The following is a 27,093-nucleotide window of genomic DNA, read 5'->3' on the forward strand; positions in this document are numbered from 1 at the left end:
CTATTTGTCTGTTGGTGCTAGGAAAGGGCTAGGCAGGCTGAAAAACCGATTGACTAAAAATAAATGAATAAAACTCAAGCTCATTTTGAGGCATTTTCCCAGGTGCTCACTTTTTTGATTCTTTTTTCCCCCCATAATTAAGAAGTATCTGGATGTTTATGTTGCTAATGAGAACTTTTGGAACTCTCACATTTCTGGAAGTTGATCAATTGTCACTTGAGTGTGTCTGTGTGGTTTTGCATTTAAAACTAGAACTGGGGATTAGAGTACTGACAGCACATGAGACAGTTCTGCAGCTTTGCCAACTGAGTAGAATATTTAGGGACTCAGCATTCACAGTTCACAAAGTGATTTGGGGTTTAGATTAGTAAACTGTACTTAAACAATATTTGATTAACTTCAGCTGCAATTTCACTTCCAAAATAGTCTGCAAAGGTGGAGTCTTCTGTAGAAAAAAGCATAATTACATTATCTGTTAAAATGTGCCTAGATGAAATTCTGAAATTAAGAGTCCTTGATGATAAATATTGTTTATCTCAGAAAATAGAGTTTCAGTATTGAAAAAGGTATACTCCTCGGTTAGAAAACAATATTTTTTTTTTTCTTAAGAAATTTGTTAGTATCTTTTTTTCCTTTGCCTGGATTTCAGACCATTGACTCCAAAAGCAATCTCAAATCTGAAGTGCAGGACATAGTTGCCTTATAGGACTGAAGTTAGGCGTGCTGCACTGAGAGTCGCAGCATCCTGCAATCTGAATGGATCTGAGAGGCTAAACCAAACCTATAGCAAAAATTGGCGAGAGGTGTATTTTGAGGTCTCTCCATCTTTGCCTACCATGATACAGAACTATTATTTAGTGGTGCAGAGTATATGACTAAAAACTACATCAGTGTGAAATGGTTATCTAGACGATGCCTTAATGGATTTAAGCATTTAAGCTCATTGACTACAATTTTGACTTTTTAAAATATATATCTAAAAAGCATATATATCACCACTCTATAGTAATAATACTTAATAATGGCCATTGCTCAGGCCAGGATGTCTAAGTGGGTTCCTGTTGAGTTGCAAGAGGGCAAAATGACCTTTAAGTCATATAGCCTTCCATTTTTACCTTTACCCAATACTTGTGCTTCTTGAGGTTGATGGAAAGCAAAGGGATGTTGCTGAGCAGTACAACATTTATAGGGCCCACAGTACTTTGGGATTGCAATTTTAGATCCTTGCATCCACAATATCTAGTTTTTGCACATTTATTTTGTATAAGCTAGCATATGTTTCTTCTTAGACTCATCATTTTGTCTGTCAGTTACTGCTTGGGTAAGGGCAGCCTTTTTTACCTTCCCCATTTTTGTGACCATAACACCATATCTGTTAGATCAAAGATCAACTACTTATTTCCATTTGAATTCCAAGGACTGCTGGGACTCTGCCTTATTCTTTTGTGCCATTTCCTATTCAGATAATTATTTCTGTCTTGCATCTTTCCCTAATACTCTCTGTTCCCACACATTATAATTTGAAAGCATCATCATTTTCCTACTTCTCCTTTGCTGCAAAGGAATTGCCACTGCAATGCCACTCTTCTCTTTCACATCCTTTTCTCAAAAAGAACTCGCTAGTGAGTTAGGTCAACATGAGCATATCAGTCACATTGTCCCTTTTTTTTGTTTGTTGGTTTAAATGTACATTTGTTATGGCTTACTAGATTCATGGCTGTTAGGGATGAGGCCCATTTTTGGTTCACTCTGAATCTTACAGTACTGTCTGGGGATGGGGCAGGGAGGGGGCTGAGTATTACCATAGCATCAATAATAATTATGTTGTCCAGTAAGTTTCTGCAGTGTTTCTGCAGAGAGAAATGCTTATGTCACCGCTTTGCTCGGTAGCTGGGTTGTGTGCTGGAGTAGTAACAAGAATAGTTGATGATAATTTTACTTGTACTTTAAGAAAGCACAGCCACTGGAGGAATACTACCAATACATAATGAATCTTAAAAAAAACCCCCTAGTAATCCTAATTTTCTACAGGCAGCAGCACAAGCTCCAGACTTCTCCATGTGTTTTTTCCAAATGAAGTATTGATTTCTAAACAAATCTTGCTATTCTTACACATCTTTAAATCTTTAATGATCCTATTTACTTTTTATTGTGTATTTTGCGTATCTCTTCATTTTGCTGTCTGATACACCTTCCAGAGTACAATGCTACAATGTTTGGAATTATTTAAACTTCGGGGAAAATAAGTTCTTGGAGTCCTCCTATCTTTCCACTTGGTGCCTATTTTTTAAATGGCTGTGCAGTAGCAGACTGTTCTGCTGGCGTGAAAGGTTTGATAGTGATTCAGAAACAGTAACAGACTGAAATAGCCCAAAGTGAGAACAGAGCTTTAAGGTCACTGTAAAGCTGCAAAGCTGGGGCAGAAGGAGAAATGTGACAAATTTCCAATTTGATAATTCCCCTGAAAGGATTAAAAAAAAATTTGGAGGTTTGGTGGTTTTTGTTATGTGTAATTAAACTGAAATCTTAGTAGGTAGAGGACATGTTTTCCATAGCCCAGTGACTTATAAGGCTGTTTCAGGCACAGGGCACACAATACGACCTGATCTTTGTAGTCTTATATGCTAAACCATCATAGCACAGATCCAGAAAAGAACAGTATGCACTTCAGGGCTACCCATGATCCGGTGCACCACAGTCATCTGACATCTGTGGTGACCTGGAAAGAAACTTTAGGAACAAGAGGAATAGCAGCACTGCAGCAGGGGAGAGAGAGCTGGTGGGAAATAGTGATAACCTCTGAATTGCCTTCCAGTAAATCTCCACTTGGCTGTGAGTAGGAGGACTTCATTTAAAACTAGAGATACTGACAGCTGCCTTTATATAGGAGAGCATCTTTTTTATGCAAAGAACACCTTTCAAGTAATTTTAACTTTGCTTTTGAGCACAGAGCACCAAGACAGGAGAATGACGTGGTACTTACTTAAACGAGTAATCAGAAGTGTGGTACAAAATACTTTTAGAATTGGACGGAATATGTCTCCTGTCATTGCTGCAGAACCCTGCCTGAACACATGCTGGTATCTAATTTGCATTAGAAGAAGCTAAAGGAATATTCAAAGAACTGCTAATCCTGTTTTTCTGTTTGCAAGGGTGCTCACATGGCCTATCCTTGGTAAAATGGCCTGAACATCAACAGCCGTGAAGATAGAAATGTGAGTTCAAGCATCCAAAACTGTCTGAGAGTGCATATGCTACAGCTGATCATATGAAAGGGGATGACGACCAACAGCCAGATTAAACAGTAACCAGGGAGTTACAGAGTGAGTTTTGAAACAAGGGATGTGCCAATTTGTAAAGAAATGTAAGGGACAGTTGAAACTTTCTAGTGGTAGGGAGAACCGAGGGAACAGAGCAAGCAGCCAAAACCAGAGGAGTTGTGTTTGACACTGTTGTGTGTTCACCCACGGGCATCAAAACCTCTGTTTGGTTCAGGCAGAGCATCCTCCCTATCTGACTCTTGCCAGCAGCCGGCATCCAGCTCGGGCAGTAACAGCGCAGGTGCAACAGGTAGGGACTCACAACTGGATGTGCATTTGTGACCATGTGTGGTGCTTTCTCCCCAGCATATGCATTCACAGGTTGTAAGGTGCAGCACAGTTACACATTAAGCACCCACATCTCTTCTGTAGAAGGTATGTGTGAGAGGGAGACTCTGTGTATAACCATAGGTGGGTACACAACTTTGTGTGCATGGTTAGAACTTTGGGGGATTGGTGAAGAAAAATCATTTAGAAATTCGTTAGGTGTCTATTAGCATTTTGTCTATTAACAGTGTCTTATCTGTTGTATTGCCGATACTGAACCTGAATGTATATTTCACTGATTGTCAGTTAATTATGTGCTATTAATAAATCAATAAACCAGTTTGATTGTGGTTCGGTTTAAACTAAGTGAACTGTGCAGTTTTTCCCTGTCATACCATTGTAGATATTATGTGATATGTAATGTCATTATGAGTTAGAGAAGTTGTCTGCCAGTGAGAGGAGAGACAACCGTTGACAATGAAAAGATAATCTCACCATTAATATAGTGGGATAGGACCCTTTTGTGAAGATTTTTGGGCAAAACAGTGACTGGTTCTAGAATTCTGCAGGCTCTAATGATAATCATTAAACTCAGGTGTGAGAGCAAGCATGTTCTTAGAATGTGTTGAAATTATACTGGTCAGAGATTCTATTCCAGCAGTGACTAATTAAGCCTCTATTACTAGTCATTACTAGTTCCCTGCTGGAATACACTGACTTCCTCAGATCTCTCTTCCTAACACAAAATGGCTTCCAAACACTGTTCTCAAAATTATTTAGGTTTGAACAAACACTCTGAATTTTTGAGTAGGGAATTAATAAAGTCTTGAGTAACTTGGTCTGTCCTCATAACTGACTACTTTGAGCAGGAGCTTTGAACAAGATAACTTCCTGAGGTACCTTCCAACCTGAACTTTCCTATAATCCTATAACTTGACAGGCAGTTTTGCTAGTGCAGGGAATATGTGGTGATATTTTGGCTGTCTGGCTGTGCCCACAGCAGTATTTGAGTGCGGTCACGCCAGGTCTCAAAGCAATAGCTCTGCTTCCATAGGTAAAATCCAGCTGCCTTTGGTTGCCGACTTAGACATTTTTGCCTTTCTTATCAATAGGAGGTAAGGGTACTCTCGAGATGACTTTCTGGCTACCTTAGAGGTCCTGAGGCCCATGCACTCTGTTTTGTTAGAGGCTGGAGATGACTTAGTCAGACATGATTAAAGACATGAGTTTCGAATTAATTGATAGCCCATAGAAGAGGTGAGGAAGGGAAGAAAGATTAAGTTCCTGATTTTATTTCCTTCTTTTTAGGGTAAGTTTAATCAATGACTTAAGAAGATCACAAACACAACACTGGAAAGGACTGAGTCTGGTCCCTTGCTCTGTGATCAAAGATGGTTTCTTTATATAGGCCTGCATTACGCCTATACAAAAATTACTTCAAAGCTTCACTACTTAGGTGAATCTTCTAATTTTCAGCTTAAAATTATTCATAGGAAGTTCATACCTGTCTGCTCTTGTGTGCTGATGTTCTTTTTTAGCTTAAATTGTTTTAACATTGCCTGTATTCATAGAGAGCAGTCAGGAAATTCATGGTAAATTTTCAATTCTGTTCCCGTTTTTGGTTCAGCTGTAGCCGAAAGTATCTTTGACTGTGTTTCAAGCCCGTAATGATTTGGCAAGTGGTTTCATAACCCAAAAGCAGTTTGACAAAACCTGAACCACTTTGAACTTCATGACATCAGAAGATACAACACTTAAAATTAGAGAAATTATAGAACCCATGCCTGCAGCATGATTTTTACAGCTAATTGGTTTGAGCCACTGTCTTTGGGTTGGAATCTGTGTGCCTCCTAGCACTCTGCCTCAATGTTTTTCCTGCTCTCTGAGCTTCCAGCAGCGCTTAAGGAATAGGAAAGCAGTAGAGTCACTGCTATGTTTGAAAAGCAGTTAGTACCGCTGCTGTGACAGGGAAGGTTAAACCATCCTAAGTTTCTCACCACTGCAAGGAAATTAGCTTTTGCACCCAGCAGCCCACTGGTACAGAAGCGTGTAAATGCACGCACATGCAGTAATACTGGTCGGACTGTCTTGGTATAGTTAGAGCACTGCTGTCTGCAGCAGCACACGGTTCTCTACCACAGAACAAAAGGAATTAAAGATTTGGGCAGTGAAGTTCTGTGAGGAGCCGTTTCTTACAACTCAGCTTACGTAGATGCAAACCCAATATTTTTACTGATCACCAGTAACTGCAAAATGGATGCAGACCGATCATCACAGGGTTATGGAGCTGAGTGAGAGTTTGTTCTCCACGTATGAGTAGCTTGGCAAGAGAACGGGGAAGAGGGGGGAGAAGGAAGAGATGTTATGCTGTCTGGAAGAGGTCTTGTCAGTGAAATAGCTGAATGTCAGTTTTCACTAAGACCATTTCTTAGACCTGGTAACTGAAAACACAGCCCAGGTTAAAAAAAAAAAAAAAATCATTCCAGCTGCATTTTGAGAAGAAAAAAATATTAACTGCTTTGGAATTCGGGTTTGATTTGAGATCTGTTCTCTAAGCACACTATTTTTTACCTTATATCTGTAAGCTAAGCCAGCAATTTTAAGGGTATGTTATGTGGTCTTTTGGAAGCATATACAAGATCAATCTGTGTATACTCCATGCCAGCCAGACATCACCACTATGGGGTATCTGGTGTGCAGCTGTTTTGTGTTTGTCTCCCGAGAGCACTTTGCACTCTTACATTTTTTTTCCCCTAATTCTCAGTAGCAGATAATTCTCTTCATATGATCCACATTTCCACTGGAGTGCAGTTCGTATAAAACCAAGACATGTAATGAAAATATTAATAAGACTGTTGCTTACATGAATCCATGAGGAGTACCTCTGTTAGCCCATTTTGCCATATAGTTCTTCTTTTAGCACAATCTTTATTATTTTTCTTTAGGTAGTTCATTATCCATCTTAGAATTCATTCATGTCTTCTCCATCTTATCATTTCTCATGTGATACTGAAACAAGTGCTTCAACATCACCTAGGTTTATTTAATCAACTATTTGATCAAGTACATTTCCTTTGCTCTGGGTAGCTGGTTATCTTATACACGAACCAGTGTGTTAGTAAGTCACTGTATTTTTGTCTGCTTTTTATTTCAATTGTTTTCAACATAGATCTTGAATGATATACATATAATAGAGAAGTTCATCTGTACACGCATTTAATATGAATTTCTGCTTTTTAACTAAGCATATAAGACACAAGGAATCACAAAAAAAAATTATTTGTACAACTTCTTTTGGATATGAAAAGAAATAAGCTTATCTGAGTATGGAAGGCATTAATATAAAAAAATGAGGTATGATGTAAAAATAAGCAGACCACAGGGAAGGACACTGTCAACCAAAATTGCCAGATGTCTATTTATTTATCCATTTAGCAAGGTTTGGAGAGGAAAAAAAAAAAAAACATTTGTATGTTGCAAGAGGTTTAGAGGAAGTGACTGCTGAAATCAGAGTATAAATGCTTTGCAAGGTCAGTCCCTGGAGCAGTTAGTGAGTAAAATAGGACTGGAAATAATACAAAGCAACCAAAAAAAGGAGAGTCCAATACTAAATGTGTTTGCTGTGTTTCTGAATCTCTAGGATGTCGTTCCTGGGCTATACAGCTCTGTTCTTGTGTTGGATGTATTGTACTGCAGAAAGAGGTAAGCTTCAATGTGAGAAGAAAAAAAAAAAAAAAACCCCAAACATTTTCTTAAAGTGTGTGTGAAGATGGTAACTAAAACAATATGTAGATAAAATGTTTGCATTGTAGCCTATTTTAATGGACTTCTGACAACATTAATTGAGATTTCTTCTGGCAGTATTTAGCACCTTTAGTATTTAGTATCCTGTCATAGGTATTATTTCACCTGTTTATTTGGATAACTACTGCTGTTATTAATCTGTTGCAAAACTTTTTTAGTGGTTAGTATCCCTATAAACTAGAGCCAGACAACTCATTTGTTATTAATTATGTTTGTTAATTATTCTAACATCTAAAATCTGTAAACAGCTGGTAGTTTAATGTAGAAAATATTCAATAAATATGCATTTCTTTCTATCTAGAAAAATCTGTGAGATAATCTGAGAAAGAGGAATGATTACTAAATTGACTGAAAAGCTTACAAAATATCTGTTGACTGAAAGACTGGTTTTAATCCATTAAATGAGATAAATATAAACAGGTATGCTTTTGTACATGTTTAAAGAGGTAGCTAGTATTCTAGGTATCTTTTCAGAAGCCTGATATTTTCTGCTTCTCAGTTCAATTTATTTTTCTTGATACTGTGTTTATATTGTTTAATGTATGTTTAGTAATTCTTTTGCTTTCTGTTTGAGTTTCTTTACATAGACTGTAGTGGTGGTTGGATTTCTTTACATAGCGCTGTACAGTGCTATGTGTTTTTGAGCTAGTGTGTCTTTGCTCGGTTCAGGTTGTTTTTAATTTAGGTGAAGGTTATGAAGACCTTAATCAAAACAATCTGATGGATTTTACTTTGAAAAATTGAAGAGTCCTGGAATTTGAGAAGAAAGTTTGCCTGAATTTGCAATTCCTTTTCACAATGCTCTCTTTAGATTAGAGAGATTGCAAAGGAATGTGAATGTAGCAATATTTGATTTATCCAGAACAACTATTACCATGGGTCATGCAGGGTTCTTAGTTCAAGCTTCATATTGAAAGTCTATGTGAGTTGTTCAAGAGCTGTGTTTTTGCACAAGGGCTGAAAAATACTTCTGCCTGAAGTCGTAGTTTGTACTTGACACTATGGAAGTTGCAACCAGCATAATGACAGCAAGAAAGCAGCTTGAGCTATTTCTAACTGAGGTGAAGTCACATATAAATACTAAACGATTAATTCCAGCTCTCCTGGTCTCTCACTAAAGGATTGGAAGGTATGCATTTAGTGCATGCTTTCTAATATAAAAATAAAACCCTCCCAATTTTGGTGAGTACACATGGTGAGTGCTTTCGAAGTACATCCTGTCAGCAGATTTCTTCTTCCCAAGCTACTAAGAAACTGCATTAAAAAAATAATTAGCTGTAATCAGAAATACACATACCTACTGCAACACTTGATGGTAACACATAGTTTTTTGCCCAGAGACGTTGTGGATGCCCCATCCCTGGAAGTGTTCAAGACCAGGTTGGATGAGGCTTTGAGCAACCTGGGCTAGTGGAGCGTGTCCCTGCCCATGGCAGGGGGGTTGGAACTAGATGACCTTTGAGGTCCCTTCCAACCCAAACCATTCTATGATTCTATGATAGTTTGACATCAGGACAGGAGTGGTAAAGAACAATCAGAGAGAGCTGAAATAAAACCCAGAAAGAATCATGTCTTAGTAACGATGAAGAGACTATCAGGAGATTATCTTTCATGCGGGTCTTTTTGGTTTGGTTTTTTTTTTAATGTAACAAGGAGGCGTTAAGAGGTCTTATTCTGCACAACAGACAATAAAAATATAATACAACTCAGAAGTAAGGGAGGAATAGAGCCAAGAAGCTCTCTCTGTACTAAATAGCGTATTTTTAAAAACATAGAATTCGGAGTGTGCTTTCTCAGCTTGCGATGTGAAAGCACTAATTTTAATGAGCTCTAATGAAAAATATGTAGCATTAGAAAAATTCCTTTTCTCACCATTAAAAAGAAGGGAGTTTGGGGTAAACTAACCATTTTAAACACATTTGAAAGACAGAACTAGCTAGAGGAGTCGTGTTCATTTCTCTTATTCCTGCAATTTGCAAAAATGTTAAAAAGTGAATGTGTCTTAATCTTGCTAAGCAGAAGTCCCTGCTACCTTTTTTGATAGTAGGGTAGTACCCTCTAGTGGACAGAAGCAATAATTTTTACTCAGATCATTCGTCGGAGGGAGTACTACTTATTAAAGTAGTTGGAAAAAATGCGAACATGTGGGCACACTCTTCCTTTCGCACCTCAGTAGTATTGTCAAATCTTGTCTGCTTCTTCTAGCTACTTAAGACAGCCAAAATAAAGTTATTAGATCTCACAATTAACATTCTTTTTTTTATATTTTCAAAATGCCATAGCTACAGAATACTTAAAATTATACAGGTTTTTTTCTTGTAACAAAACTTTTTCCTGACTTTTAAACACTTTTCTAAAATTATGCCTCTAATTTGGTATGTACTTCACTGACTGAAATAAAACCAGTGAGTGTTCAAGTGTATGTCTTTGTACAACTAAAGAAAAATTCACTTTCCACATTTTGATGTGGAAGAATGAGTATTTAATCTGCTCACTTTGTATTAGAAATCACAGCTACTTAATCTGTGGTTGTGAACTCCACAGTTTAGTTCAGCAAGCAAGCCATAACTCCACATCCTTCACATGAGGAAAGATCCTAAATATTTTTACTGTAGTCCCACTTCCAGGTAGCACCCGGACAGTCCATAGGAAAGCTTCAGTGAGAGTATTGCTGCTTTCTCAAGCTGTGGCCTTACAAGTAAACTGGTGAGAGGACTTTTGTGCCAACTCTCTACTGACTAATGAATCTACTCACCAAGAAATTTCCTTCCCTGGTGGACATTTCTTCTCTCATTTATTTTCTATACAGATGTTTCACTTCTTTTCCAAGGCTTCATTTCTCAGAGATTGTTTTATGTATTCTTGATGAATTCTCACCTTTCATGTTCAGATGTAAAACAGACTTCATTGCATCTAATTAGCTAGACTGTACAGACTCTGTTACTCTGGGTAAAGCTTCAGCTTTTAAAATAAGTATATTTCAGTGATTCAAGCACAGAGAATTAATCACTGAAATTAGGTCAATTATTATAAACAAACAAAAAAAAATGTTTCGTAACAAAGATCATTTAGTCCTTCCTTGACAGCTTCCCAACATTTGTTTCTTTCCCCTTTACTCTGATTTTTCTCATTTTCAAGCTGTCGAGGAACTTCTTAATAAAATTAATTCAGGATAATTTCTTGTAATTCATATGGGCTTGGCTGTACCTTTCTGTGGCTGTACAGTGGAGAACGCCCAGGAAGGAGCTTTTTGGGAAGGACTGTACATTATTTAGCTAATATCAGATAACACCATCCACCCCCCCTGAATTGAGCCAAAATGCTTTGAAGCTAAAAAAGGTCAAAGTGAATACCCAGAATTAATTATATCGTGTAATAAGTAACTTGTCATAAGAAGTAATCTCATGGGCAGGAGGAATTAAGTTTGGGAATGTCAGGTGATCTCAGCCTGGAGAGAAAGTTTAGGCAACGTAAAGGTGAGGGGAGATTTGACAGAACTTGATCAAATGGCACATGAACTTACTATCAGTAAGGACAGTGGTGGCTGCAGAAGAAAATAGTTTGAAAGGAAACTCAGCAGAGCGCACAGAGCTGTTCTCTGTGGTAATGGAGGGACAGGCATGGAGGAGCTCCTGCAAATGGAAGGGTGAGAGATGTCTGTGGTTAGAACCAGGGCACTAATCTCATCTCAGTCTCTGTAACTAAAATCTATTTCATGAATTATGACTGTCTCATGTGGTTTCTTGGCATTTGCTTGACTATTCTTATGTCCTCCTAAATGTCTGTTCATATTCCTATAAAATGTGGATTCTTGGCAGTTTCCTATTTTGTGATAATTAAGTAGAAAACATATGCTCGTTTGATCACAAATGTCCCCAGGATTTCTTGCTACATTTTCCATTGTAAAATTATTTTGGCGTTTGTAGCATGTACTTCAGTCACCAATATTTTTATTTACAATTTTTAGCTTGTGAAGAACCTCCTCCTAGGAGGGTTAAAGAAGTGCCTACTGAAAGATGGGACAAACCTCCCTATCCACATGGTACTCAAGTAACATACAGATGTCGGCCTGGATATATAAAACTTGGACGAATTGTGTTCAAGTGTGTTGATGGAGCATGGAAGCAACACCCTCCAGGGGCAGAATGCAGAAGTAAGTATTTGTGCAAAATTTGTGCAAACATTTAACCTGACAGATCACATTCCTTGCCAGTGATGTCAATGTGAAATTGCCATTGTATATTTACCTGTAGCTTACTAATTTCAGCATCCTTTAAAATACCATTCTAAAAAGTATGTACACATAAGGAAAAATTTTTGGAAGTTCCTTTTCTTCAGATCAAAGGATTATCTTTTTTTTTTTTTCTTTACAGGAGACGATCTGACTTTAGGCCAGCCTTATGTTAAGACTTAATGTTAAGACCTTGTGTTAAGACCCTATGTTATCTAGACTAGATTTATGTTACTAAGTTAAGTTATTAAGTTATTAGGAGCTTGCTTCCAAAATTTTAGAACAAGTCTAATGCAGTTGAAATGTACAGTCTAAGCAGAATAAAGCACTAACCTAGCTTCTGAATGTAAGTCAAGAGACAGTATTGTCTTCCTTTCAGTTTCTTCTACTAGTTCTATGAAAGATATATTTCTTGGACGTAGGAAACTTTTTTCCTGCCTTCTCTTTTAATCTGTGAAGGAAAATTCATTATTCGGATGAGAGCTGCTATTTATTATCTCTAGTAAACTGTGTTAAGAGTTTAGAAGTATCTCACACCCTCATACAGAATTCGTTAGTGAAGAAATTGAAGTTTATTATTGTTAGTCAGCAGATACTTTTCTGTAATAAATGAGCTTAAAACACAAAGAAATTTTAGACACAGAAGCTTTTTTTGTTACATATCTAACATACAAAACTTTTACTAGTAGAATATAAATGTTTGGTTTGATAATATAAAATTAAGTCCCAGCTGTCATTCAAACAGAGATGAATACAAATCGTAAGTAAAAATTAATAAAGTTGTTACAAGTTTCTTTTACATTTTTTATTTAGTCACCTTCTCAGTTTTTATATGTATTTGTATAATTACTCAGTGATCATGGAGCTTTCAAATTATACAAAATTTGGTGTTGCTTGTTAGTAATATATTTTAGTAAATACTGCCACCCAATGAATAGATACTGACACTAGCAAGGTGCAGGTGGAAGGAGAAAAGAGATGATCTGACACAGGTTAAGTGATCACGTTCCCTTTTCAGGATAGGCCACACTAGACAGCAAAATTGATCACGAGGTTATCCATTTTCTCTGAATCACACTGGAGCAGGTTTCTTCTTCTTTTTTTTTTTTTTTTTTTTTTTTTTTACCAGATAAGCCCTGTGGACATCCTGGAGATACTGAGTTTGGTTACTTTGAACTTACCAGTGGAAGTGAATTTGTATTTGGTGCCAGAGTTGAGTACAGATGTAATGACGGGTAACACTTATTTAATTCAATATATGGGAGTTAACGTAAGGTGTTAATGTTAAAAGAAGTGTCAATAACAGATTTGTTGTTTGTAATGCAGCTGCAACTTACTAATATTTAATGCTTGGTTATTGTTTAATTTAAATTTCTGCAATTACAGTAATACTAAAGATAACTCTTTCTCATGTCTGGTGCTATTGGAGTAACTGAACTCATGCCCCAGAAGCTGTCATCCAACGTGTCTAAAATACGTAAGGCTGTAGCTAACTTGAAATCATGGCTGTCCAAGTAGAAAAATAGTGATCTGTCTGTAAAGCTTCCTCATGACTCCACCAGCCAGTTCAGATGGAAATGCAGCTTTGTATCCTGGAATCAGTGCTCTCAGTAGGCAGTCATGATGCAGTCATGTTAGCAAAGTCATTAGGCCATTCAGCAGAATCTCCTATTCAGAACCACAACTCATAATTCCTGCTTAAATCATTTTTATGCATTATGAAGTAAAATAGGTTGTAAAAAATGTTTGAAGGAAGACATTTCTGGTAGATTCACTAACATGTCTTCACTGACTGCTTGAAAGAAATTCTGTCTTCCTCCTCTGTTAATCTTCTCCAATGAAAACTGCAGCAAGGCAAATACATAGTATTGTGCTTAGTTAAGTATGCCTATGACTGAATTCTTTCCTCCTGAAATGCAAATTAGCTGTAAGCATGGTACAGTGGTTTAGCCATGCTTTTCCAGTTTTTGTATTGCTGGAGTCTAGTCTGTGTTCCACAAAAAGAGTTCAAAAATCAATATTCTCCTTAATCCCTTAAGTTCTGACAGTTCTTTACTGTCCTTTTAAACTAGCTGTTCCTCCTTTGACTATATTTCAGACAAAGCAGAAGCCATGGCGTTGTGGCTGTGTTGCCCTCAAACCTAAGATAATACTAGCCCATCAAAGCATGAGATACATATGGTTTGGATTAAGTCCTATTTTGATGCTGTCACATGGCTTTCAGTCATACTAGAGCACATGCAACAGCTGTTTTATTCTGCTTGCTATTGATTGTGTAAATTACACCTAGGTTATTTCTTATGTAGCCAAAGCTTGCCATCTCTGTAATGAAGAAGCCATCTTACTGATTACTTCCTATTTTCTGAGGTTTTTTCATATTTTTTGCCATATGCAATTAAAAGAAACAAAAGAGGGAAGAAGCAGGCCAAAAAACTACTTGGTTTTGTCATGTTTGGGTTAGTCTGTGCTAGAACATATGAAACCTACTTCCTTTGCTTCAAAAACAGCAGCACTGCTGTTTCCATCACATAATGAGACTGTATTTTAGCATTGTTTACTTTTTATTCGGTAAGATACCAGATGCTCAGCCAAAGAAATTACCGTGAGTGTCAGGCAGATGGATGGAGCAATGACATCCCTCACTGTGAAGGTAAATGGAGTTTGACATTTGATTCTTTATCAAACTGTCTTTTTGTCTGTCTGATACTATCTAGAACTAGTCTGTGATCTCTCTACTAGTATTAATTCACATATGATTAAACTCAAGTTATGCAGCAGTGAAACTCTTACAAAGACTGCTCAGCCATTTTAGTCTAATAAGATCTCAAGCTTTTGTTAAAAAGCATTCACAAAACAGAGTCTTGTCACCCCCAGACTGACTTAAAGCTCTGCCCCACCTGAAGGCCCTGATAGAGTAGGTGTCTGCAAAACATGCTTACAAAAGACCACTAGGATGAGGTGTTTCAGATGTAAGTGAAAGCATGTGTGTTTTTAGCTAGTTATTCACCCTTGTGAATATTCTAGCCATTAAGATTTTGTTATAAGTTCTTCTCCCTGTTAGCATACTGTGGAAGAAGAATGAGAGCAAGAGAGACCCATACCTCAGGACTTAATAGACTGGGTGGCTCAGATGATACTTCCCTGATTTTGGAAACCTTTTCACCATTTGCAAGCCCATATGATTATGAAATTAACCTTCCTTTCTTCCCAAAGATAATTTTTAATTGCAGTGGTGAAATTTCTCTTTAGGCTAAGCATCTAACATCAGGAAAGGGTCTCTAAGAAAAGAATCACAAATGAAAGTAGTTATGTTTCTCTTGTCTAGAGTTTGTTGTCTGTGTTTTGACATTCCCTTGGTCTCAGATATTTCACATTTAGTTTACTGGATTTTAAATATCCTCAATTTTAGGTATACAGTACAGAGCAATGATTTCCAACATTTTTTATCACATCACCAAGATACTTCAATTTCAAACTCCTCATAAGATTTTTCTTTCATGATTGAGTTTTCATTAGGCTGAAATATGATTGCCTGTGAAAGAAAGTATTTGTATAATGTCGTAATTATGAAGAACCTAGAAGATAAAATGTAAGCTCATAGAAAAGACAGATGGCTTACAAGATGGAGAATGTTGTCAGAGAAAAGTGGGAGCTATGGTAGGCAAAACACCAGCCACTTTCATACATGCTCAGTGACATCTATGTGAATATTTAAGAATGAGCTTTGATAGTCATTTCCCCCTTAATAAGAAATATCTGATGACATACGTTAATTCTTCCTTTTTCTGCAGTTACAAAGTTAGGAGATACAAGAGGTCTAAATTATGGCTGACATTGTTTTTCTTTACTTTAGTAATACAATTGTTCTGATATCCTCAACTAGGATTTTTAGTTAGTAACTGAACTGTTGTAGTCAGTCTATAACACAGCACTTTTTGTCTATAGCAAATTCAGTTAGGCATAGCTTTAAAGTAAATTAATCTATTTTGACAAAGTTTAATGGCCCTATGTGTCAGTCAAAGCTCATCTAACTATCCACAGAATTCATAGGATCATAGGATAATTTAGATTGGGTGAGACCTCAGAAGGTCATCTAGTCCAGTGGGTGCTCTGTCTTTAGCCTTCAAGGGCAAAGAAGAGGATGACAAGAGCCAGTCTACAAGCTTCCTCCTGTCAGTCTGTCTTTTTGCTTAGGGTTTTGTAGTTTATCTGTTGCAAATGGTATCTGAACACATAACAATGTGTTATATGTATATTTTTTAAATGTGTAAGGAAATTACAGTGAGTTTTCTGTATTTTAACTTTTTTGTGTGTAAATTTATTTTACAGAATAGACCTCAAAATGGCTGTTTTTCCCTTTCCTTTTGTTTTGTTGTCTGTTGTTGTTGTTGTTGTTTTTGGTTTTGTTTTTTTCAGTGGCAAAGTGTTTACCTGTAAAAGCACCAGCAAATGGAAGAATAATTATGACTGGTGCATTTGAGCTTGACCGAGAATATTCCTTTGGCCAGGTTGTAAATTTTGAATGTAATGCAAAATACAAGCTTGTCGGACTTAAAGAAATAATTTGCTCTTCTAATGGAAAATGGAATAGTGATGTGCCTCAGTGCCAAGGTAAAAAGGATACTATTTATTATCTGTAATTAAGAAGCTTTACTCTCATAGACTTCTAAGGACTGATTACCATATGGGAAACTACAAAGCTTTCACTTTATTCCACAGCAATTAAGCATAGTTTATCTGTAAACAATCTCCATTGCATATATACAGAAGAAGTAGGATAAGAAAGATAAATCAGATAATATTGATGCTAATATAGTCATAATGGACCATCTGTTTGTTCTGCATTTTCACTACAAGCTGTATGTTTTGCCAGGCTGCAGTCAATTTCTTTGAAACTAGCTTTGGTATGTCTACATAAGATTCAATCACATCAGTGTTGATGTAACCAAAGTAATTACAAACAGTTTTGAATCTATGTGAACCAAGTTTAAAAAACTAGTATGATTTTAATTCGCTCATATTCTTAGGCTATATAAAATACAAAGAAATCATGATGGATTTTTCTTTCTTCAGACTAATGTGTTTTGACAAGTTAGAAGGTTAATTCATGTTTTTACAGAACCACAGAATCACAGAATAGGTGAGCTTGGAAGGGACCTCTGAAGGTCCTTCAAAGAAGTCAGCTAGGGCAAGTTGCTCAAGACTATGTCCAGTTGGCTTTTGAACATCTCCAGGGATGGAGACTCTACAGCCTCTCTGGGTAACCCATTCCAGTGTTTGACCACTCTTAAGTAAAAATGGTTTTTCTTATGTTTAAGTGGTTTTTCCTGTATTTCAATTTGTGCCCACTGCTTCTCACCTTGTCACTGGGTTCCAATGAGAAGGGTCTGGCTCCATCATCTTTACTTCTGCCTGCCCCACCACAGTGAGGAATTTATACATATAACTAAGATCCTCCCCTCCCTTCCCCCCCGCTTCCTGCCTTCTTTTCTCTAGACTCTCTAAGCCTCTTTTTACCTGTCAACTTTTCCAATTCCTTAATTATCTGCATGTCCCTTCACTGGACCTGCTCCAGTATGTCCATATCTTTTCTGTATTGGGGAGCTCAGACCTGGACACAGCACTCCAGATGTGGTCTGACCAGTGCTGAGTAGAGGGGAAGAATCACCTCTTTTGACCTGCTGGCAACACTCTTCCCAACGGAGCCCAGGACCCTGTTTTCTTTGTTTGCTGCAAAGGCACGTTGCTAACCCCTGTTCAACTTGTCCATCACACTGCCAAGTTTTTTGCTGCAAAACTACTTTTGGCCAGTCGACCCCACCCTGCCCCACCTGCAGTTTATACTGGTGGATGGCGTTATTCCTCCCATTTTGCAAATAGAGATTGTATGGGATTGGACTGTCAGTATGTAAGAACGAATCCCAGGAAATTTATGGTAACAATCACTGTTAAATATTCAGTCTGTCAAGTTTCTTAGATCACTTACATATTACCTGATTGGGAAGTATGTGTTTAGAAGAGCAGAGTACATATGTGAGGATGTCAGGTACATGTATGGTTTTTTCACAATTTCAGTGCTGTAGTTTGCTGCTTTGAAACCCCCATTTATTATAATTTGAACAGCATAAAGTGGGATTAAACACGTGTGCTTGTAACATTTGCAGAATATAGTGAATTTTATTAAATAATAGCCACTTAGCTATATTTCATCCTAAATACAAAGTAAATCCAGCAAAGGAATCCAAGAGAACTGTTTGGTGTCCTGTTCTGTGGCCTCGGAAACAAAGCCTTGAATATTTTCTGGCTTTATGAATGCAGTTCTTGGAAACTGCAGTATCTCAGTGGTTTTATTGGGTTTGGCGTGGAGCTGGGGATGCTGAGGTTCTTTTACAGAGAGTGAAGCATTCTAGTGTCAGTTTTCCCGATAGCTTAATTGTTTTTTCCTGTTGATGCCATGATTTAATGAATTGTCTACTGGCTATAAGAGAGCTTTAGGTTTGCTGGAAATTACAAGGAAATGAAATTATCTGAAAAATGGAAAATCCTAAATTTCAGCTAGCCCAATTGCTTATTTTAGAATGTCCTCTGCCCTATATACTAATTCTGAGGTCCATTAAAATCCAAAGCAAAGCCCTGAAATCTGTCTCATGAACCAATTTGCTGTTGATGCTGTACTATGCCACACCTGGCATTCACAGTCAGGTCATTGAAGAGTTCTCAAATAAGTTTCAAACAGTTTCTAAATGCAAATGTTTTTTGTGAAGTCAAAAGAAAAAAGAAAAGAAAAAACAAACACAAATTTTATTCCAATAGGCATTTATTCTCAGCAAATAAAAATAAACAAAAATATATGGATTTTGTCTTTCTTAATTTCAGAGATTATCTGTGGTGTGCCAGAAATTCCACATGGATATGTACGTTCTCCAAAGCAGTCTTACAAGGACTCTGAACAGCTTCTGTTTGCCTGTGATGAAGGATACAGATATGGTGAAAGAGCAGATGTACGATGTACTGAATCAGGATGGAATCCAACCCCCTCTTGCACTGGTTAGCCTTGCCTAAAGTTATTTTGCACATTTGTTGTGTTTGGAAGTAATTTCAGAGATTAGTAATGGCAAAAGTTAGTTTATTCATAACAAAAGAAATCCATCCACATCTGACCACTAGCCCATGAAGATCTGGAAGGATTAAGTGTTGAAGGGACCAAACAACTGGATAAGAGTTTTCCACTGAGAGAGGTAGCAAAACCAGTTAATTCAGTGCTTTGTTACTTGAGTGTAGTTGAATAGATCCACGAAGCAACAATTGCTCCAGTATACTGCATAAATGAGATTGATGCTAAAATACTTCATGCAGCATTAGTAGCTGTTGTTATTGTAGTCTTTTTTTATATGATTCTGAATTAGTGGAGAGAACATAGGTAAAAGATTTCTTGTGTTAGAAAAGATCATAATTTGGACAATTAGGAAGGATAAAGATGAATCTCCTTACCTTCTACAAAATACAAGGAAAATGTTTTTTCTAAGGAATGGGAAAATCAGACACTGAAAAGAATATTTAAGCAAGCAGAACAAAAAAAAAAAGTACTAATATGAGAGAAATTCAAACTACAGAAGGAATCTGAAATTTTTAATGGTATGGGAAAATTAACATTTGAAACCAATTTCTTACAAAAGTGGCATAGTTTTTGAAGTCCTATTGCCTTCACATCAAGTCTCAATACCTTTTCAAGTGTGTTTAACATAAACATAACTGGTACAAGTCAGTGGCTGTGCTGTATGTTGGAAGACTGAGGAAAGAAGTATTTGTTTGATATCGTATGAATTGCAGCAATATGAATAAAAGTAGGGAAAGCTAATAGTCTTAGCTTGATGACCTACTTACGAATCACAAGAGTTCTTTGAGGGGGAGATACAAGTTAATGCATCTTCAGGTCTTCCATGTTGAGTAGTTGAGATGCTGTGTCACCATAGCCAAGACTCTGCTACTTGTAATCATAGGACTAATCACTAAGTAAAATACCACTCAACATCTCACCCTGTATGAGACATTTAAGACAATAGAAGTTTGCTTGACCTACTGAACTGACACCTGCATTTTGTCTGAGTGGCCTGATGAGTTTTACTGTAATTTGAGCAGACTGAGCATCTGGTTGCTAGTCATTATATCCATTCTTGAAATTTCCAGACTACTAGTTCTGATCAACCAGTTCCAACCAAAGAGGAACAATTCAAAAAATAATCCCTATTTCACTGATAGAACTTCAGTAAGAAATTGTTAATGTACTATGCAACCTTTCAGAAATGACTAGAAATTACAAAAGTATATTTCAAAGAATCTTTCAAATTACAAGCCTGACTTAAGTTTGTAAGCTGCCTTTCAAGAGTTCTTCTGAAATACTGTGATAGTGTTGTAGGAAGAACAATCTTAGGTTCACATGGCCGTTTCCAAAGGAGTTCAAGCAAACGTGAAGTAGTCCAATTTCAGAAAGATAAGTAGTCCATTGATAGCCATAAGTGTCTAAGCTGAAAATTGCAATGGAACTGTAGTGCTGGATTATACATAAAGCTGAAAACAGCGGTACTTTCTACACAGCCATTATGTCAAGAATTGTGTCCAACCTAGATTTTAAGTTCACTAACCCTAAGAACCATGGACATGAAGTAATGTATAAACAGAGACCAAAGTAACATGGTATGCATCAATCATGCCACTGTCCATGACCCTTAGTCTAGGATGAAGACAGCAATTTGTTTAATGTCATCCGAACTGTAATTGCACAATTGCGTTGTCCATGGTGTTCAAATTTCCCATCAGAAATTGTCTGAGAATCTCTACAAATGAATATATTTACAATGCTGAAACTCCCTCTTGCTTTCTAAGTCTCAAATGCCTTCTGAGTGGTTAAGATGACAAATCCATAATTTCTGAGGCTAGTCCTGTTTGACATCAGCCCTCTGGGTCATGGATTTTACTTTAGTTTCATTCAACTCTGGCACTTAAAGACTATAATTAAACCTCCAAATCTCACAAACACAAATATGCATGGTATGTCCCAGCTGAAATAGTTTGATGTAAATTTGGGGGAAATCATTAGTGCCTTGAATTGTCTTCAAGAAATTGCCAAACACTTGAAACTGGAAAAAAATGTTGGCAACAGGGCAATGTTGTAGGATGTTATGTACCACCCACCTTCCTGGGACTGCTTCCAGAAAGACTCCTTTAGAAATAAAGAGTAGTCAGTGCCCACTCAGTTCTTGACCTTTCTGCTTCAAGATTAGTAATGATGCTAATTAATATGCATTACCTATGGTTTAGCAACATATTGCTTGTGAGAAGTGCCAAACAAAACATTCTTCCAGACACTGATATACTGGGCTTTGATACTTGGGGCATGTTCAAATTATGGTTCTGGATCTTGCCGACCACTGAACCTAGGTGATTCAGCAGTATATGCATACCGCTGATTCACCCACCTTCACTCCACAGCAAAATCAACCTGCAGTTACCTTATAGTCATCCTCTCCCAGCCCCGGGTGTGTTAGTAATACTTTCTAAATAAGCAGCAGAATACAAAAACATCTCAAAAGACAAGCTCGGGTTTATAAATAATATGTTTGCCTGGCTTCTCCAAGCATAAAGATATCGTGAGCTTTTTAGAATAGCATTCTCATCCTCTCTCAGTTGTTGAAATACTTCCAGTGTCAGTGCAAGACCCCCATCTTAATCACACAGCCTTTGAATGATCAGTTCCTAGTTAAGTATAGTTATTTTTCCATTTAGGACCTGCCAGTGAACCTCTGCCCTCCTTTGGGACAGTGTCTGTAAACCAGCCCAGGAGAGCTATGTGTGAGCCCAGCATAGGTCATTTTGAGCTCCAGCTGCGGAATGACCTACTGGAAGAGATCAGTCAAATTCAGTTTGATCACCTCTAGTTCTTGCTCCACCTATTCTCTTTGCAATTAAGTTTTAATCTTCTAATTAGCATAACATCAGTAACAGCTGTCACTCTCCTCTTATGGAACTGTACATTTCTAAGAGCTGGAGAGAAATGCAACCTTTTCTTTGTCCTAAGAAACATATTTTTAACAATTTAATGCAGTTATGGTCAATATAGTATGAAAATAAGAGCTTATGCAATAAATATAAACATATTCTTCAAATTAGCATCCAATTTTTCTCTTTTTATTTAGAAATTGTATGCTCTCCTCCAAGAATTCCCAATGGGAGCTTTAGACCTCAAGAAGCCAACTACATAGTAGGTGATACAATCACAATACAGTGTAATCCTGGATATCATTTTAAAATTTTGACTGGCAGAAGCACAGCTGAATGCACCAAGAATGGCTGGGTACCTGATCCAAGTTGTGTCCGTAAGTAGCTCTCATGAATGAAGACAGAACATGTAGAGTTGCTGGAAATATCTCAGTGAAAAAGAGGTCAAGAGAAAAACCTAAGCAGCATGAGAAATGAGAGTTGCTCATTCATTGTGTTTCTTCATGACGTAAAGCTTAATTTGTATTTGTGAAAGTATGTGTTAAAAAGTGCTATAGTCAGCTCCATCAGGAAGGTTTGTGGTCCACCTGAGGATTAGCATGCCAGTCAAAATAAGAGGACATAGTGAGTGTTAAAGTACCCAAAACAAAACCAAACATAGGTAATGGTTGGAAGCTATCTTTCATCATAGTTACCACAGCTTTAGATTTTTACTTTCAGTTGTATGTTGGTATATTATGACCAATCACAGTTTTATTCTACTTATTATAACCTGTCAAATAACAAAACAAGATATTCTTGTTTGTTTACAAGTTCTTTCTTGGCTTAAACTTCCCATAACCGCAATGGTAGTTTTGCCCAGTAGGCACAGTATTAACAAATAAATCAATACATAAATTAGCAATTAATTCATAATCTAGCACTCTTTGATCTTTGGTCACTGAAAAATAAAAGGAAAACTTAGAAGACAGAACGTGAGAGAAACCCTGATGAAATCAGTCTTGTAAATGAATCTTGGGATGATTTGAACTATTCCAAAAAAATTCACTGTTCGTATCTGGTTTAATCTTTCCTCTGTGTATGTGTGGGTTCTAATATTCAGGTATCATTCTGCGACCACTTCACTTCTTATTCAATGGTCTGTCCAGTGGGTGATCTCCCCTGCCCCAGTATGTAGGCTCTGGGTCAGAGCACCTCAGGACGAGCCTACCTGCCATGGCCGAGTAGGACACCCTGGGTAAATTTAAATGAAAGCTTCTGGGAATCTCTTCCTTCTATCACTGACTTGTCCCTGAAAAGGGTCAGTTCTTTTGAGGAACTGAGAGAACAGAAGAAAAATGCTATAGTTTTAAAATAAAAATGAGAAGAGCTAGGAAGAGCTTTTGTGCAGAATCCCAAATGCTACCAATGAAAATGGTGACAGGAGTAACCTCAATTTTAAGTGTCCGTAGTCCAGTGTCTATATCTGAGCTAGCTGTCTGGGCTCCCAACATGGTCAGCATAGTAAATTTAGTCAAGACGCTCTACAAAAACAGTGTATTTTCACTGTAGAATCAGTACTTAGATTTGGTCTCGTGAATCAGGCTTTGGAATCCACTGAGAATATTGACTGGATTTCCGTTGGTTGCAATGGAAACGGAGGGAACCAACATAGGTGTAGGCAATGACAAACACACCAGAAGCAGAGTGCAATTGTTCCTGGACTCCTGAGGATCTGCCAGGGTGTGCTGTCCTGATTCTGGCAGTTTCAGAAAACACTCAGGTGATGAAGCTGAGTCTGAATTAATTGTGTCCTGAGCTTTTTGCCATGCATGTGTTGATATTATTACTGTTAAATTCTATTTCAAGAGAAACCGTGTGACTACCCAGCTATAGAAAATGGCAAGTTAAGTGAACGACTGGAGTACTACAAAAACTATTACTTTCCAATGAGGTTTGGGCAGCATGCTGATTACCACTGCAATAATGGTTATTCAACCCCGAGTGGAGAATACTGGGTTCGAATGGTCTGTTCTGAAAGGGGCTGGTCTCCAGAGCCAAAATGCCTCAGTAAGTACGTTTCCACTATGTGCTGAATTCTGTTATAATTATCAAAAGTCTGCGCAGCAGAAATTGTGCCAATGGAGCACATACAGAGGAAAGAACAGTTTGCTAAAGTAGAACTGCTTTAGTTGACCCCTGGAACTGCACCCAGACTATCAGCCTATCTGCAGAGCTCAAACTGTCAGTTGGGAAGTGACACTCTGAAGTGAGTAAGGCTGAAACAGTGCTTTTGGATTTTGTAGATTCTTTACTCCTGAAACTATCCATGAGATTAAGAAATACACAGGAAATGTTTCTCTTCTCTGATTTCTGGGTCATGTGCACGCACCTACTTTCATCTGCACACACAGCTGCACAAGCAAACAAAGAGTTTCTACTCTACGTAAACATACTCTTCCTTCCATGGCTTGGGCACTTTGTCTAGAGGTTCCTCTGAGATCCATTGCCTGGTCCCTTTGGATAACATTTGGAGCTGAGAAGGTGGCACACTCTTGCAAAAAGTGAGCATGGCATCAGCAAGAGATCCAGATACACTGACTTAATGTTTGAACTGTGGAAAATTGATGTAAAGCAGTGAGCTGAGGCCTCCTCTCCTAACACACATCTTCAGTCACAGTGAAGTACTTACCTACTGGTAGGGCTTGGAAGCGGATTACGAAAGGTTGATCTTTCCCCGTTGCCCTCAGTGGAGTGGTGCTCAGTGCAGGAAATGAGTGGAGTCCAGCCTGGAGGAAAGGATCAGTTACTCAAGTAACACAGCTATGGCATTCCTTCAGCCATCTTCCTTGTTCGGGGCTCTTGGCGGCACAGGGTGCTGTAGAGCCAGTGTGCTTAGCTGTTGCTAAAATCTCTACACCTGGTTCGAGAGGCTGATACGTTTGCACAGAGATGATACAATCTCCTGGAAGCAAATGCTGAAAATCACTCAGGGCAGACATCAACAGTTTAGAGACACAGCAGACCAAACCAGAGCTGCTGTACATGACGCTAGAGGCACTGAAGTTAACCAACCTTGCTTATGAACACTAGGTAAGCAATATTGTTTACTAGACCACTTCTTAGCCCTCTGCATAGTGACTTGCACTCCTGTTCATGTGATTCATTAATCTTAGGGCAGTGAAAAAAAACATGCTTTCAGTCAGGTTTGAACACGAATGTCTTCTTGGGATAGAAGGATACAGAAAGGTGCTAGGAGGTCCTTTTTTAGTAACTGTCTTCCTAAGAATTAATTTACCTCAGTTCTTGCTGTACAAGTTACTATGCTTAAATGCACTTACCTTCTTTCTTTAGAAAATTGTCATGTTAGACAGCTGCAAAATGGTTATTTCGCACCTAGCCAGAAGAGTGTTTACACGGAAGGTGAAAGAGTTAAATATGCCTGCTACGCTGACTATCGTACTGAACATGAAGATGGGGAAGTCACATGCACAAAGGATGGCTGGTCACCTCCTCCAAGATGTATACGTAAAAGTGAGCGTTCTTGTATTTTGCTGGGGTTTCTCGCTAGAACTAGTAAATCATCATCACATCACCTACATTAATCTGTCACCACTGCTTAGTAACTCTAAGTCTAGGTGCTCTACAACTGAAACACAATGCCATGATTCTCTCAACTGGTTCCTGCAGCTCGCATGTCACTGTATGCTGCTGAGGTCAGTTGCTATACAAACGTGCAGAATGTAGCCCTGTGAAATGTCCACACATGGCTCATGCAGATCTCCTAGAATATAAGCTCTGGAATGGGAGTCATAGTTCTTTTGTCTTCAGTAGTGAAATCTTGTTCTATTTACTTTAGTCCTGCAGTAGGTGCACTCTGAATGGATTCTCTTTGGTAGAACTGAGGTGGTACACGCACACCATGGTGATCTCTGGTGTGCTCCCCTTGCAATATGGACCAAAGGTCCTCTTTATGCATGCACAGTGCAGTGCATGCCCACCACGAATTTCATTTCTAGCAAAGACCAGATGCGGACATACGGTTTTGGAAGCTTACAGGATTGCTGCAAATCAAACCCCTGTCCATCCCTGTTTGTGCTGCACTAGTTGGTCCCTGTGAACTTTGGCTTTTCACTTTCCAGTTGTTCCCCAGGAACAGAGCTCAATGCAGAAGCAAAAATTCATGTGCTCTTAAAAATGTTTTAAATCCTACTGCTGTTTCATTTGTCCTCCTTCTTCTGTGTATTATAAGCATGTAGTTTAGCAGCGTTTTACTTAGAAGAAATTCTGTCTGTCTCTTTCAGAAAAATGCCAGACTATCAATTTTGACAATGGTTATTTCACCTTGACAAGAAGAACATTTAATTTACAGGAGGTGGTGTCCTATAGTTGTCATATTGGCTTTGTAACTCCAGAAGGACAAGAAACAGGAGTGACACGGTGTCAAGAGAATGGCTGGACTCCATCTCCAAAGTGTATCAGTGAGTAGCATAAAGGCTTCAGAGCTCCCTATCATTTGTGACTGACGCAGACATGATGTCCCAGGTGCTCAGGTTTTTGTCATCTAGATTGGTAGAGTTTTCTTACTGGACAGAGGGAGACTCAAACAGAGGACTGATCCTCCAGAGATTAACCTTTCTGGGAGTCCAAGAAATACAGAGAAAGCATAAAGGAAATGAGTAAGGCAGGAAAATACCTACTTTCTTCTAGGCGAGCTATCTTTTTGGACCTCTAGAAAGAAGTAGAGGGTAGTCACTGACCTCTCCAGTGATTCTTACCTGATACAAGGTACATATACCCAAATTTACTCCCAATTCTCCCACCGTTCACACTTGTGAGGGAAGATTTATGAAGAAATGCCTCTGAACCAAGGGATTCTGCCAAGAACTTTCTTTAAATGTGACCAAACTAGAGAAAAATGGGATTCATTATTTGGAAACACGTTATCACTATGCATAAAAAGCACTATGCATATGTCTGCACTGGTCTTAAAACGTACATTTGTGAAAAACACTAGAATGCTTTTTCCTGAAAATACCTCCATGCTGTTGTTGCCTTTTTCCTCTTAGAAGTTCCTTTCTCTCCTGAGTAGGAGTGTAATATTACTTCCAGTGTTACAATACTGAGGCTCATAATATTGACCAACTTTAGCTGATATTTTATCTTGCCCTTTTATTTCAGACTGCCTTTACCTAGGATTTTGCAGCTTTTTTTCTGACCCCCCCTCACAAATGACCATGGGGAGCAGGAGTACAAACTGTTTGCTATTATAATAATAATAAATAATAATAATAATAATAATAATAATAATAATAATAATATTACTATTAGAAGGAAAGGAATTGAATCTAAGGAAGAAATATTTATACTAGATATTACTTCTGTAGACATATTTCTGAAGATTAATGCAATAGATATTATGTGAATATGCTATATATGATATTCTACATTCATATTCTGGCAATGCAGAATTTTTAATGTTTCAAATATGCTGAG

The 27,093-nt window shown here is 37.8% G+C and overlaps 1 protein-coding gene across 3 annotated transcripts in view; it reads left to right on the top strand.

Annotated features, from left to right (window-relative positions):
• Window positions 1-3,445: 3,445 nt before the first annotated feature.
• The window catches only part of CFH (complement factor H), a 35,549-nt gene continuing 11,901 nt past the window's right edge, over window positions 3,446-27,093 (top strand). The window contains exons 1-11 of one of the 3 annotated variants that reach the window (XM_054833207.1): window positions 3,446-3,570; window positions 7,228-7,289; window positions 11,359-11,544; window positions 12,752-12,857; window positions 14,196-14,272; window positions 16,039-16,233; window positions 18,499-18,669; window positions 21,816-21,995; window positions 23,467-23,667; window positions 24,952-25,131; window positions 25,902-26,078. In XM_054833207.1, coding sequence (XP_054689182.1) covers window positions 7,229-7,289; window positions 11,359-11,544; window positions 12,752-12,857; window positions 14,196-14,272; window positions 16,039-16,233; window positions 18,499-18,669; window positions 21,816-21,995; window positions 23,467-23,667; window positions 24,952-25,131; window positions 25,902-26,078 — 1,534 coding nt within the window. In that variant the 5' untranslated portion in view covers window positions 3,446-3,570; window position 7,228. Of the gene's footprint in view, window positions 3,571-7,099; window positions 7,290-11,358; window positions 11,545-12,751; window positions 12,858-14,195; window positions 14,273-16,038; window positions 16,234-18,498; window positions 18,670-21,815; window positions 21,996-23,466; window positions 23,668-24,951; window positions 25,132-25,901; window positions 26,079-27,093 lie in introns of those variants that run through there. The other 2 variants (XM_054833208.1, XM_054833206.1) reach the window with 2 other exon arrangements.

Source organism: Grus americana, chromosome 8 (genome assembly GCF_028858705.1).
Source record: "Grus americana isolate bGruAme1 chromosome 8, bGruAme1.mat, whole genome shotgun sequence".
NCBI lineage: Eukaryota > Metazoa > Chordata > Aves > Gruiformes > Gruidae > Grus > Grus americana.